Raw genomic sequence first — 14990 nt, 5'->3', positions numbered from 1 at the left:
CTTCTTATAAAGCTGCTGGCTGGGCATTCTTCATTGGATCCCTGGAGAATATCAGCAGTATTAAGGTTTTATTGCTCTTTTTCTAATTACTGTCTGTAGATGTTATTTATTGTTAATTAGATGGAGATAGTTGTGGATGAAGAATGGATGAAAGAGCGGGTAGGCACATGAATAGGAAAGCAGCAGAGGAAAGGTGTAGTAGAAATAGTTTAATGGAGAAGTTTTCTTAAGAAAATACCACTTTTTGTCAAAGATAAGGGTTCACACCCACCCGAGTTTGACTGTGGCTTGTTCAAAGGAAATAGTGAAATACTCTTATAAAATACGGGTAAACCTTCATTGCAGAGAAAACAAACTGTTTGGAAGCATCAGTTCTGTTTCAAATTGAAATTTATGTCTATAATTCTTACCGGACTTTATTAATCACTTTTTGTAGCGATTGAAACACTGCCTTGCCGTAAGGGCAGGTGGCTGCCCCAAGTTTTCTCCTTTGTGATAGCAGCTCGCAGTCCCTCCAGCCGCGTCTATCAGTACACGGCACTTCTAGGGTAGCTTCACCAGCAATGAGACAAAACCTAAATGAATGTTTGAGGGTTCTGCACTGGAAGGTAACGCCAAAATGATTTTTTTTCAAAATCAACTTATATATTTGGATAAACTTTGAAGATCCCAGTGTTAGCTTGAAGTCAGATTGACGGCATTTCAACAGGTCAGCGGAGAGCTCGGGGTTAGCAAAGCTCGGGAGTTTTCCTGGAGGTGAGAGCGGAGTGTGCGGGCCGGGACGGAGCGGCCGGAGAGCCTTGAGCCGGGGACGCGGGCAGAGGCAGACGCTAAAGCCGCTGCCGCCGAGGTCGGTGGCCCTGTCGCCGCCCAGGGGACAGACGGGGGCTCGGTGCGGCGGTGACAGGGTTAAGGCGGCGGCGGGCGCGGGTCTATTTGCGGTGGCGGAGCTCCGGGCGGTCGGAGCGGCCCCGCGCCCCCGCCCGGCCGCAGCAGCAGGTGGCGGCGGCAGCAGCGAGGGAGTTAAAGCCCGCGGCGGCGGGAGGAGGGGGCCGAGGCGGAGCGGGCGGCGGCGGGAGGAGGGGGACCGGGGAGCAGGCAGCAGCGGCAGGAGGGGACCGAGGAGCCGGCGGCGGCGGCGGCAGCAGCCGGGTTGCTAGGGATGGAGAGATCCCGTGTCACCCGGATGTGAGTGTCATGTTGGCCCAAACTCTGAGGGATTTGGCAGCGGCGAAGCAGCAGCGGCAGGAGGAGGAGGAGCAGCAGCAGCCCCTCGCACGTCTCTAGTCACTACCATGGGGGTCGGGTAGCGGGTAGCGCGCACCTGGCTCGGGGTGGGGTTGGGGGGCGTCTCTGCCCTTTTTTGTTTTTTCATTTTCCTCTCACACGCTGGAGAAAGTGAGAAAAATGCACCAGCACCAGCAGCCCGAGCAGCACCCTGAAGGTAAGAGCCGGGGCGCCCACCAAGGGCAGCGGCGTGCTTGGGGCTGGGGGGAGGGAGGGGGCGGGGGAGGATTTATGAGGGATTTGGGAATCGGGGATTGGGGGGGATTAGGGAAGGGGGTTAATGATGGGGTTGGTTTGGGATGGGAAGGGAACGAGCGGCTGTGTTCGAGGAGGGACCGGGAAGGGCAAGGGATGATGCGAAGGCGGGACAAGGTGCTGCCCTCGGCGTGTGACCAGCGTGCGAGTGGATTTATGCGCGTCTGTCCCTTGTCCTGGGGCCATTAATATCAGCTGCGGGAGGACGCGGCTGGGGCTGCGTTTGCCTCATCCGTGTGTAACGGGGGCTGAACCTGCCCGGAGCTGCGGCTCCCGGGAGCTGCCCCGCGCCGGGGCCGAGGGCAGGGCGGCGGGCGCGATGCGCTCGGCCGATGCCCGGCGGGGCGCACGGGGGCGAGACGCGGGGCTCCGCGGCGCTAATCCGCTCCGCCGACGGGCTCCGGCGCTGCCACAGCCCCCGCTGTTGTTTATAAATAATTCCTCCCTCTTCAATCAGCAGCAAGTTAGCGTTGCCCCCGAGGAACGCAGTCACCCGGGCTTTGTTTCCCTTTCAAGCATCTATTTAAAAGACTATGGCTATATAGATAGATGGGTAGGTGGGTGGTTTATTTGCGCCGAGCCACGTTTCATGGCATCCCGAAGGGCAGGCGGAAGGCGGGGGAGATGGCTGTGCCGTTGCATTTAGATGTGGGGGAGAAAAAAAAAAAAAAAAAAAAAAGAGGGGGCGGTATGGGAAGCAGGGATGCTTTGGGAAAATGTTGGAGGTAGAAGTGCCACCTTTGCCCCCGCGGCGGCTCTGCCCCCCGTGTCACCCAGCTGTTGATGCGCCGCCGCTGGCCAGCGCTCGCCGCGCCGGTGCCGCTCCCCGCGGCAGCTCCGTGGGGGCCCCGCCGTGACCCCCCCACTCCCCGCCGCCATCCCGGGGAGCCATCTTAGGGCTCCCGCCCCCCGGAGCGGGGACCGGCCCCGGCCTCGTCCGCGTCCACGCGCGTCCGCGGCGCTCCCGCGGTCCGCGCCCGCCGTCTGCAGCGGGAGGGCCGCGCTTCCCCTGCCTCTCCGCTTCTTGACAGGGAGAGATTTTTCCTCTCCTGCCTGGGTAGATCCGTTTCACAGTTCTCTCTCTCCAGCCCGAATTCCCAGCACGTATATTGTGCTGTTCCTCCATTTTTTTCCCCACCCAGGCATCAAGTTTTGAATCGCACTCAGGAGCCTCTCCTTCCTACAGGTGCATGTAGGAGTAGACTGTTGCGCTAGTCAAAGAGCTCGCGAGGAGGGATCCTGGGGAGGAGGTGGTGTTTTGCCTCTTTGCTGTCATCTGCATAAAGAGCACTCAGTTATTATTTGGAAGGTGCAGTTTATTTTTTAAATTCTTGTGAAGAAGCAAAAACCAAACACCATCCTTTGAGAGAACCAAAGCTTATCCTTTTACAATGGGCTCATGGTTGTGATTGCTAGTGCGAAAGACGGCAGAGCTTTATGAACGTGTTTATCTCAGACAGCATTGGATCTTCGCTGGTGGGAGGCATCCACGCATTTTTCTTTGAGAATGCAAAGCAGGGCGAGATTTAACTTGCTTGCAGGACTTCCCCCTCTACCTTGCTGCTTATTCTTAATTGAACAATGTGGAAGAATTTTAAACAACTATTCTTTGGACCAAAATAGAGAGTAGTAAATGCTAAGGTGCTACAGCAAACTTGATCTTAAGGGGAAGGTGTGTTTTACTGAATAAACATCAGGACAGGAAGGCTTCCATCCAGTTAGAAAAAGACATAAGTGGAAGAATCAAAATGAGAGGTGTATGTTTCTCAATACTTAGATCAATCTTGAAGCTGTAAAACTGATTCCTGAGCATATTTCCTACTGTTCAATTGCATATACCATAGCACAAGCGTATGCATATGTATTTGTATATGTAATGGAAACATCACACTGCCAGGAGGTCTTAAAACAATCTTTTTGGATTAGACCCATTTAAGTGTAAAACAGTTATAACCAAGTACTTTTTTCTTTTGTCCCACAGAGGTGAACTATGCAAGCAGCACCAGGATTCCTCTCCCTGGTGACGGACCAGCTATTCAGTCAAACAGTTCAGCACCACCCAAGCAAACTGTTCTATCTTGGCAAGCTGCAATCGATGCTGCTAGACAAGCAAAGGCTGCCCAAAACATGAGTACCACCACAGCCCAGCCTGTAGGATCTCTGTCCCAAAGAAAACGCCAGCAATATGCCAAGAGCAAAAAACAGGGTAATACGTCCAATAGTCGGCCACCCCGTGCCCTTTTCTGTTTATCCCTCAACAATCCAATACGAAGAGCCTGCATTAGTCTAGTAGAATGGAAGTATCCTTTGGTGCAGTTTGCTTTTTAAACGGTTTTCTTATATTTTCTGATTCTATGAAGGGGATTGTTTTAAAGGATCTCTTAGAGCATCACAACTTAGATGTTACATCACTTGTATGTGTGGGTAACTGTCATTAATGTCAACGGGAGTTAATTTGGCTTCAGTTACTGTTAAAGATAGTGTCTTGTCGTATTGACACAGAATATCATTTACTGAAGTAGGTACCTCAGAGAGGAGAACTCATAGCTGTTCCTTTTTTTTCCTGGGAGAAGCTGGGGGTGCATTTTCAAGCTAACATTATATTCCAGCAAATCTCTGTATTGCATTATTTGCCTTTCCAAATAAGGAAGAATGGATGGGAATGTATTTAGCCATCCAGTGTTATGGAGATGGCCAAAGATGTCAAACCTGTATCTTCCATATTGGAATTTGGGGCATTGCCATTAGGGCAGATGAGTCAGATGCAGAAATCTTTTTGAAAGACTGTTTTCCCCGGTATTAAAAGTAGGGAAGATTTTTACTTAAGCCAAGGAAATGTTTTAAGTGCACACAAGTGTCTGAAATATACTAATCTTCTGAGCTTGTACAACTTATGTCTACCACCAAACATATTTGGAAGCATGTACATCTAGAATGGGACATCAGAGATGCTGCCTTGTGATCATGATGACCTGTGTGATGGGAAGGATGGCTTATCCTTTAGTTCACTGGTTCTGATGTGGAAATATGTGCATTTCTCTGGCAGAATGGATAGCATGTTGATTTGGTATATTATTTAATTACCAAGAAAAGGTTTGAAATAGAAATAGTTTTGCTGAGGAACAAGGAGAAAAATGTTAGCCTATTAGCCATGGCAACATCCCTGTAATGGGAAACAGCTGTTCAAGACAGTAGATTACTGAAGTAAAACTCAATTTGTTACTATAAACAGAACAGCCAACCTGGCAATAAGAGCTGTTACTCATTTATAGGGTTGGTGTTTCTCAGTTCTTTGTACAAAATTCAATTGCAAATTAAAGATAGTGAAATGGCTTCTTCTTTCATTTGAACTGGTAGAAGTCCAACTAATTTCAGTAAATTGGCCTCTCCTTGGCTAAGGTCAGGTAAATGAAATGACTATGGATCTGGAGTGGAATAACTCAGCGAGAATTTGTCCCAGCAGGAACACATCATAAAACAAGGTTGTCAGTCTTGTGATGGTATCCATTGCTCACTCCAGTCTGGAAAATGCTGTTGTAACTTTATTTTGTACACAATGCACATTATAGCAGCTGTTGATGCTGATCTGCTTTGTAGACATCAATGTGGCCCTCAAGGTGACAAAGTTTTAATAGGCCAGCAAACAGAATGACACATCTTATAGGACATATGGGCTTTGTAGGACTCTTTGTTTTTTTCTTTCTTCCCAGGTAACTTCTTTTAAACTGGCAGAAAATATACTTTTGAATATATTTAGTACTCTTACCACAGTCTTTTATGGGACTCCTGGATATATTTCCATAAATGTTGTGCATCAAATGCAGGAAAGGATGCCAAAAATTGTAGCTGAGGTCCAAAATACTTCTTTTCCAAACTTCCACAGATACCTCCATGTTTCTGGTCATTGAGAATAGTAAAATGCCTTGTGAGAAAGGAAAATCAATGACAAACTGAAGGATGAACTTCATATGCATGAATTTTAAGAAGAGGAAGAATTTTTTTTCTGGAACACAGAAGGTATCTCCAGGTTCCCACTGCTGTTGTCCAGCTCTAGTATGGGAAGCAGAGCTGCAGTCCATGCTCTTTTTGGTGTGGAAGTCTATAGCCTATCTTTGTGTGGCTGCCAAGCCAGCCATGACATTCTATTTTTTACTCAACTCACCTAAACTTTCATCTGTCCTGGCTAGAGCCAGGATTCAGGAATGCAACTGTCAGAGACAAGGAGTGGCTCAGAATTTTCCTGTGTAAATTGTACAGCTTTCTAGCTCTCCTATAAGAGAATAGTTGTGGTTTTCTGGAAATCTTTCTCATATCCTACTATGAACTGTATTTCCAATGATTTTCGTCCTTTGGACAAATGTATTTTAGTGAGACCTACATATGAGGACAGAAGAGTTCTGTGATTATTCCTTGCCCATTATGATGGACCTGCACGTTGATTTAAGAGCAAATAATTATATTCATAATTGGAATTTAATATAAAGTGCTCTGTGACAGCATGAGTAATAGTTTTCACTCTTTTTAAAAGAAAGAGGACTTTGAAGGATCATTGTGATGGAAAATACTATGGTATATATAGTGCTGTAACTAAAGGTGATGGAGTGTTTGTCAGAGTTAGCAGTCAAAAGATTGCCTTAAAGCAAAGACTTGTTTTACCATTGATGATGCTGAAAGGAGGACTAGACTTCAAAGTTTGTAGATACTCATAAGTCATGAGTTCCTTAACAAGGCTTTCCAGACCATTTGACATATTTATACTATTGTCTATTTTTGCCAATTGTGTGGCCTTAGCTGTTTACATCCCATTCCCAGAAGATGATTCTAATTCAACTAATCATAATTTGGTAAGTACTCTGGAATTTTTATTTTATGTTTGTTTGCTGTGCTTTTAACTTGATTAACTGCTGGTATTTGAGACTGCACTAAATGCAGGTAATTTCAGTAAAAGAAATTGGTGCATAGTGATATACAAAATGTGTATGGAATTGCTTTGTGGGATTTTTTCCCCCAGTATTAAGTGTTACTTTGTTGTGTGCTTAAAATGAGGTTTTTAATCAGTAAAATTCTTTGGAGAGAAATGTGCATTAATATTATGCTCTGTGTGTCCCTATATTTGTGTGGCATAAAAACTTTAATTTGTGTTTCTATTGCTCATGTTGATGACATGTTTACTAACTGATACTGTTCTTGACACTTGTTTCAGACTTGAAGGTTTACTGCCTTTCCTAGTGTATTTGTCTACTCTCTTTGCAGTTTTTAATGGTGTTATCTGGCTGTTTATTTTACTGTGTATTTTAATTTTTAATGAGAGGATGGTGGGAAATTTTGCATTAATGTATTTTAATGTGATGGGACCATCAATGTGAATTTTCAAAGTGGTCACTACTGGCATAAATGATCTTTCAAAAAAGGAATGGTATTGCAGTAAGTGGTGTGTAGAGATGTATTTCTTTGGTTGAAAATAGTATACTAGGGTTGTGTTTGAAAAGATAAAATGGAAACTAATTGTTTTAATTTCCTGAAAACTTACAAAGGCTATCACTCAAGGGTAATACTGAATTATATTGCAATGGTTTTGTTGTTTATATTAAACTCCATCTTGAAATAGTGGAGTTGAGTGGTCTTGTGCACTCATAATCTGCATGTGACTCTTTGGATGGGAAAGAAAGTTAATGAAATAAAGAATTTGATACCAAGAAGTAGGTAATTTTGGATTAATTTACCTGGAAAAATAGTGTTGATATGAGGTCTTCTATTTTATGAACGTGTCTTCATAATTTGTGGTGTGTAGATGTTTATTTTTCTAAAAGTAATTATTTTGCACAGATGACTCATGTTTTATTTTTTCAATTGTGGTTAAGTAAATATGGACAATAAAAATTCTGATGAAAGGCAGAATAACTCAGGTCAGTGTAAAGAGAGTTATGCAGCTGTGTATCCAGCCAACCAACAGACTTTCTTTTTTTCCCACTGAGAGGTTCAGGGCACAAATCTCCATATCTGTCAATCCACCCTGAGATCTGCTAATAACTAATTTCAGAAAGCATTACATGAAAAGGGTAATGTAGTTACTTGTGTCAGAGGCTAATCATTTTGAAAAATGTTTCTAACATTAGTTTTGTTAGGTTATTGTCTGGTGCTTCTGACCCAATTTCAATTCTACAATGTGTTAGTATTTAGAAAGACAATGGACATTGTCATCCCTGATAATTTTTCTTTTTTTATCTAATGTGGTCAGGCTAGTCTAAGGAATAATATTTTGTCATTTTTTAAAGTTTTCCTTAATATGAGAGATTCTTAATCCTCATCTATTTTAAGTAGAAGGGTTCTTGAACCCCTCCAATTATATGTATAAAAAGTTTATTTGGCCATTTAAATGATCTCAAATTCTCATTTAAATTTTCATCCTGATTATACTGAAGTTGAGTCATTCCACTAAGTTTGCTCAAAGCACAGAATTTATGCTGGCAATGTACTTGGAGCTGATGGGACAGATTTAAACTCAATAAGGGAGCACAAGACACATGCTGTGTGTTCAATCTAATAAAATAAATAGTTCTGGAATGAGCAGCATTAGCCTTTCCTATGACTGAGGTTCTCCATCATGAAATATGTTAATCAGTGGTCTGGATTCATGTCTCTCCTCTGGTACTTCACTGACAATTTTTCTTGGTTTCCTTGTGGATTCAAGTGCACTATGAGGGAATGTAGTAGAACAGATGAGTTGGAAATCCTCAGGCTTGCTTGGGAACCTGCTGGATCCTGTTTCCTGCTGCTTGAGGTGCTTGTGTCAGTAAGTGTTGGAGAGAAGAGTGTCTTGCAGTGGGAGTAGGGATTATTCTGTTAACAATGTCCAGATCTTTCATATGATTGGTGAACAGGCTGAATCTTAATCATCATTGAACCTTGTAGGTTTGGCAGGGTTTTGGCTCCCTGCATGGGACATGGATGCCTGACCTGAGCTCTGCACTCTGGTTTTGCAAGGAGACTGCCCCACTCTGGCTTTAATTCCAGTTCAGCTCTATACATTTTAGTTTGCATATGGGTATTATATCTAGCTTGGTTCTCTCAATGTTGCTGCATTGAATTGAATAAATGAATTACTTTCCATCAGCTAGCTGAACTGGCTCATTTTTTTTTTAATTTGTAAACAGAAAAATGAAGTATTTATGCATGTGGGGTTTTTCTGTGAATACAAAATAGACATAATTTGTAATCAGCCTCAGAATGAGGAAGCAATGGTATGAGAGCAAAAACCAGTGGAAGATTGGTAAATGGGAACTAGAAATGTAAACTTTTCCATTTTTGGTTGGGTTTATGAGAAGGTACATTTGTGAGAATCTGAGCAGTGTTCATCCTTTGACTTGGAAAATCTGAAACTGTATCTTCAGAGCAAGGATGTATGTGCAGAGCAGATATTCACCCCTCTCTGTGGTGGGAGGTTAGAAGGCAAAGTCTGTATGATAGTTTCCAAGACTGGTAAAATAACCCGGGAGGGTTTCTAAGTCCATCTTTACCTGTGACTGAGCCAGTCAAATACTGATCCTGTATCAACCACCCAAACTCTTGTTGTGAGCCCTGTTCTCCCTTTCTTATTAATGCTTCCACACTAAGTCAGTTATATGCTGCAGTAGTAATGGCAAAATGAATTTTATAACCAAATACATAACAAACATTTTAAGAGACAGATCTATGTGTCTTAAGAGAAACAGTAAATCAAGTGTATGCATACTTATGTATTTTTTAAAAATAGGGTGTGTCTTGGAAATTTACTCTTGGAAATGAGTCTATCTTAAATCCTAAATCTTTATCTTAAGATAAAGGTCTGTGAGAGAGTTCCAAACTCTTTCTTTTGGAATAATAGACTGTTCATAGAAATCTAATGGTGCAAGGATGGTTCAACTTTGTGTTTCTGTTGGTCACTTGTCTTTGATTTGCAAGTTGAGACTACCGATGTTTTTGTAAGTGAGCCAGCAGCATGCTGTGTGATATTTACAATAATTTAGGGAAGCAAGAAAAGGTTTTTTCAGTATATTGGTGACTGAATTAAGCAGATGTAATAGTCATCAATGGTGTTGTAGGAGTAGGAGTCCCTTTCATTATTAGTTTTTTTTTTTTTGTATGTCTTTTTGTGTTCTGAATGCACAAGTTCTGGTTTGTGTTTTGTGTTTCTACCTGTCTCTGGGATCAAGGGTGCACTAGTTACCTCCTTGCTCAGTGGATTGATGATCATACTTATCCTCTGTCAGGATAGAGGTGTTAGAAGTGAGTGATACAAAACAATGCATTCAAACAAAGCAGAAGTGCAGAATCAAATGTGCTGTGCTTGACCACTTGCCAAGTGTTACAATCCTGTGTTCTGTGGGAAATTGTGTGTAATCCTTTGTCTAAAACACCTTGATGTAATTTTGGTGTGTGCCAGGAGAGGCAGGAGGCAGGGATCTTCTTTTCTGTATTTTGACTGGAGTAGTTCTCTCATGGCTGTATGTATTGCAAAGACTGCAATACAGAGTGATGAACTTGAGCCTGAATTCTACTTCATTAATAATTAGTCCCTAATCATTGAATGTACTGACACAAGTGGGCCCTGTTCTTCTCCAAGTAGATGGGTGAAACTATTGCTGAACTGACAAGTTTTCTGTTAGAGCAGAGCAGGGGCAATGTACTTTGGGATGAAATTGTGCTTCATATTTTAAGGTAGTTTCTTTCATCTGCCTTCAGAAGTTTCTGGTGATCTGAACTTTCCATGCTTGATTGGACTTTTCTTTTGGAAGTGTTTCTTGTCTGAGCTTGATAAGAAGCAATTTCTAGCAGAAAGGGCTTCCTGTGTGTGTGTGTGTATATATATATATGTCTATCTGTTTCTGTCGTCTTCTTTTTTTTTTTTTCCCCTCATCTGTGGTGTGTTATTTCCCTTCATGTCTTTTGTCTTTAACTTCCCACTCATTTATTTCTTGTTATCTTTTGCCTCTACCTTCTGGCTTCCCTCTGTGTTTTCTCTTCTGTTTGTCCTCTTGTGCAGCATGCTTTTCTCTATCTCTATCTCCCACCTCAATTCCTGGTATCATCCTGCTGTCCCATGTTCTGTGCTTTGCCTCCTGCTGCCCTGATTTGCACTGGGCTTCTTTCTCTATCATGTGTGGGCAGACCAGCACAAAACCAGAATGGATTTTGGCTGTGATCAAGACGTTGTTGGTTATTATTTTTCTTCCCTTCTTTTTAATAAGTAAATATGAAAAATAGGAAGGCATCCATCCATCCAGAGTTGCTGGAAATGGCACTCCTGAAGTTTGAGTTGAGTCTTTGGTCACACTGGCAAAAGTGCCATGAGTAGAGTTTGCCTCTAGTGCACAGAGGGCCCCCAATGTTAATTGAAGTCTCCCTGTCCCTGATAGCAGATTCCTGAGCCTTGTCTGAGTACTACTGTCTGTGGGGACCCCTCAGTGAGGCTCTGTGCCAAAGGTGGTGTCTCCAGCCTGTGCTTGCAGGGCAGGTGCTGGTGGTCCTGGATGCCTCTTCTGTGTCCCAGGCAGCCATGGTGGGGGACAGTGCCACAGAAAGGTAATGTTTGTGTCCTACTTTCAGGCAAAGATTTCCTCTGTAAGTAGCTTTACATGGCTCTGAGTCCCTCCAGCAGGAGGAAAGGCAGTGTTGTGCCTTCAATCTAGGGCACAGCAGGAGAGTGCTCCGAGAAGAACCGGCTGAACTCTTGACTTGGAGGTGTCAGGCTTCCTGTCCTTATCTCATTAGCAACTCGATGACTCATTCAGTTCTGAGGCCACATGACTAATTAATCCATCCATTGAAAAGGTTGTTGGTTTTTACCTTGCATCCAAGTTGTGCTCTGTACAGAGATTATCTGAAAATCTCGTTGTAGAATTCTTTAAATTTTAAAGTAATTTAGTAAATAGTTCTAAAGATTTTTCTTTAATTGCTAAGTGTTCAATGTTGTATCTCAGAAGGATTTCTGTGTTTATCTAATGCCTTTGCCATGTTTACTTTTTCAGCTCAAGGGTCTTTAAGGCCTGGCTTTCTTTCCACTCACTTAGAAAATCTTCCAATCTAAATAACTTTTTGATACTGTGTTTCTGATAGTTTTCTATCTTTGGATTCTTAGCTAATGTGCTCTCCTAATGTCTCTGCTAGCTGACATAAAAGTCACCCAAGTAAACGTTTCAGGAAAGATGCAAGATAATTTGGACTCCACTGAAAATACTTCACTTTGCCTGGGAAAACATGGTGGAGACCTTATAATGACTTGTGTAGAATTAGCCAAGCTAGCCATACTAAAGATGCCAGATTAATTTGCTGTAAGAGAAAATATCATTAAGTTTAATATGAAAAATATTCAAAAATATAGGATCTAATTCTAACTAACATACCACGGGAATTTAACATTGTGCATTGATTCAAGTCAGTGAAATTTATTTACATGTCTGTGTATTAATAGGAGGGGCCTGTGAGAATGTCATTAGTTCAATTTTGGAAAAAAAAAAAATCCCCACACATTAAAATGAGGAGACTTGGGTCAGTTTTTTTGTCTATATGCAAATGCTCAAAGGGATAGTTTTGTTAGTTTTTATATTGCTGTTTTTCATGTATATTGATACCCTGGCACATATATACTCGTTCACAAACCCATGAAATAACTATTTAACTACACAAACAACATGCCTTATCTTTCTGAAAATTAATAATAAATTATTTGGTTATTAGGTAAGAGAATGCATCAGTAAGTAACATTTGCACATTTGCAAGAATTTCTTAATAGATGACATTTTTGCAAGAGGATTATTAAGTGTTGTAATTTTAGTACTCATCCCTATCTTCCTATTTCAATTTCACTTTTTTGTTTAATATTAATATCCAAAACTTCAGTAGTACGCTTCAGCTAATTATTATGGATTACTTGGATTTTTCAATACAGATTTTGAATTTAGAAATTTTTTTTCCTTTGTTGTAATGCACACCTCTGCAAAAAAAAAAACAATTCTGAGTTAATGTGTTAGTCCCACTTTATCCTGCAGTAAGTTCCTGGCTCTATACTGTCTGTGCTGCACTACCCTAGTAATATCACATAACTCTTGGATTTTTCTGGTGGATGTAATTACATGTGACAAGTCCATCTTTAGCTGTGAATGAAACAGAATTTTTATTTCACTCTCTGATTTAGGAAGAGGGACATTCCCAAAGGAAAGTTATGACTAGGAGGATTGGCAATTTCCAACTGGTAGAAAGGTCATTTGAGTTTGCAGAGGTTTGGGAATAACACAGTCAAGTCCTTGTTCCTCTCTGGTTTGTGTGTCCCAGTACAACTTAATCTGTGCTGCAGATTAAACAGCTGCATGCTAAAATGTCTGTTTGGAGTACATGTGAAGATCTGCACTTTGGTGTTACAGGTTTCAGTTAATGACACTACAAAACATTTTTTTTTTTTTTTTTTTAATGGAAGAGAGAGCTTCTCAGCTGTCCAGACCAGAAAGCCTTACAAAAAGATGCACTTAATCATTGCTATTTGAAAGGCAGTATGTTTTTAACATTCAAAGTTGCAAGCTTGTTCCTGTGGGGATTCCTGCTAAGGGCTTGTCTCTCCTTAAAGAGATTTGCTGGTAGTGCACTACTGGCAAACTGCCTGGGGAGAGAGAGCTTACACCAAAAAGAATTCTTTTTCTATTATAGCCTAAAGTCAGCCTCCCAGACAGAATAGTGCTGCACTGGTAGAGAAGACTGGGGGGTTTTTTGGGTTCCTTTATGATGTGGAGAGCAGTGATTTCCCATTCTTTTTTTCCCCATACTCCTTGCTTTATGAAGATATGCTTGTGAAAGGTTGAAGCATAGACTAGTTGTAATGAAAGTAAACCTGTTCATTTAAAAACATAGAAATCATATTAGTTACTGTATCAGTTGAGTGGTCAGTGGGGAAAGTAGATTTGGTATTAAAATTGCTGTTATTGAAATATAAATTGAGCATTTCTGATGATGGGAGAAGTTTGTACTTTACATTCAAACTGTTGGAATAGAGTAAAAGTAGATTTTGAAATACTCTGAAAAATGAAAAAACCTGGAGATAAAACTAGTTTACTAACTTTATGCAGAGCATGCAAATTACTTGTTTAGTCCAATATTGAGTGTGTAAATCTAACAAAATACTAGTTATAGTTTTATTCCTTGACAATAGCTGCTATGCTAAAGGAAACTCTGCAAGTTGTTTCTGAAACTTTTACTGAAAACATGAACACCATAGAATTGACAAACTTTCCATATTGCCATGCCATACCACACCAAGAGTAGATTGCCATAAATATTACTTGGATTTTTTTATAAACCTTGTTTTAAAATTCTTAATTTGAGCAGAACTGGAATAGTTCTTGGTGCTTTTAGAAAGCTGGTCCTCGAGTGCTTCAAAAGATTCATGTAGCTGTTAAATCAATTGAAATGCAGTTTCTAATCTGGTGAGCTTTAATAACAAACTGTTTTCAGTCATGGTTAATTGAATGTGTGATTTGGTTTACCATTCATTTTGCAAGAACTCAGATTTGTTTATCCTTCTGTCATGCACCAAAACCTTTCTTTTGCAGGGCCATCTGTAAGAATAGGGCCACAAAAAAAGGTTAAATGAGTATATGGTGATAGTGGGAGAATATTAATTAGGATGGAACAGATTTTTTTTTTGGTCATTCTGTAATAATTTGTGATGACATTTTTATTTAATGAACTGCAAATTGTTGAATATCATTGTATTTCCTCCCCACTGCCTGCTTCAGAAGAGACTGAGACTGAATATTGTTTCTGCTTGTATAAAATTCACTTGGTAAAGCCAATTAGCTGCTTACAATTGCTTGTGATTTTTTTCATGGTTATTTTTATGAAGAAAAGAGCTTTTAGAGTTCCCTTGGGTTTTTTTTTTTTTTTTTTTTTTTTTTTAAGAATACCTTGGTTGAGCAGTGTGGTGCTTCTCAGAAGTGTAGGTGCTTGACTTCAGCATTTGAAACAAACTTTATTTAAAGTTTTGAAATGAATGCTCATAATTCAGTGATTTTCAATGAGGTCAGCACAGCTGACCATGATACAGAATTTGACTTTTCAATGCTTTTAGGGATTGATTAAACTTTGCAATTATAGGTAGATTTGTTTTCATGGATTTGTTTAGTTATGAATCAAGATTCCCTCCCCCCCACCTTCCCCCTTAATATTAAAGGTATTGTGCCAGTACATTTTTGGTGTAGATGCATGGTTAGAAGTTGGGGCAGTGTCTAAGTCTAAGTTATGATTTTTTCACACTGATCATTATTCAAGGGGTAGAGAGCTGTTACCTGTTTGCAATCTTGTAGAATTCCACCTTTGGGTGATGCAGTTATTAAGGATTTGAATCTTGCTATGGGTTAGTGTGGTAAATCACATAATGCAAGCCATGGTCTATGTTGGTAGGTGAAGGGAAGAAAAAATCT

At 41.2% G+C, this 14990-nt stretch overlaps 1 protein-coding gene across 1 annotated transcript in view; it reads left to right on the top strand.

The window, feature by feature from the left end:
• Positions 1 to 1080: 1080 nt before the first annotated feature.
• CACNA1D (calcium voltage-gated channel subunit alpha1 D) overlaps positions 1081 to 14990 on the top strand; it is a 164218-nt gene continuing 150308 nt past the window's right edge. Inside the window, exons 1-3 of the mRNA XM_056501221.1 lie at positions 1081 to 1444; positions 3524 to 3842; positions 6281 to 6386. Of these exons, the coding sequence (XP_056357196.1) occupies positions 1408 to 1444; positions 3524 to 3842; positions 6281 to 6386 (462 nt within the window). The 5' untranslated portion in view covers positions 1081 to 1407. The remainder of the gene's footprint in view (positions 1445 to 3523; positions 3843 to 6280; positions 6387 to 14990) is intronic.

The sequence above is a fragment of the Oenanthe melanoleuca genome, chromosome 12, assembly GCF_029582105.1.
Source record: "Oenanthe melanoleuca isolate GR-GAL-2019-014 chromosome 12, OMel1.0, whole genome shotgun sequence".
Taxonomy (NCBI): Eukaryota; Metazoa; Chordata; class Aves; order Passeriformes; family Muscicapidae; genus Oenanthe; species Oenanthe melanoleuca.
This window is presented reverse-complemented; position numbering and strand designations above follow the sequence as displayed.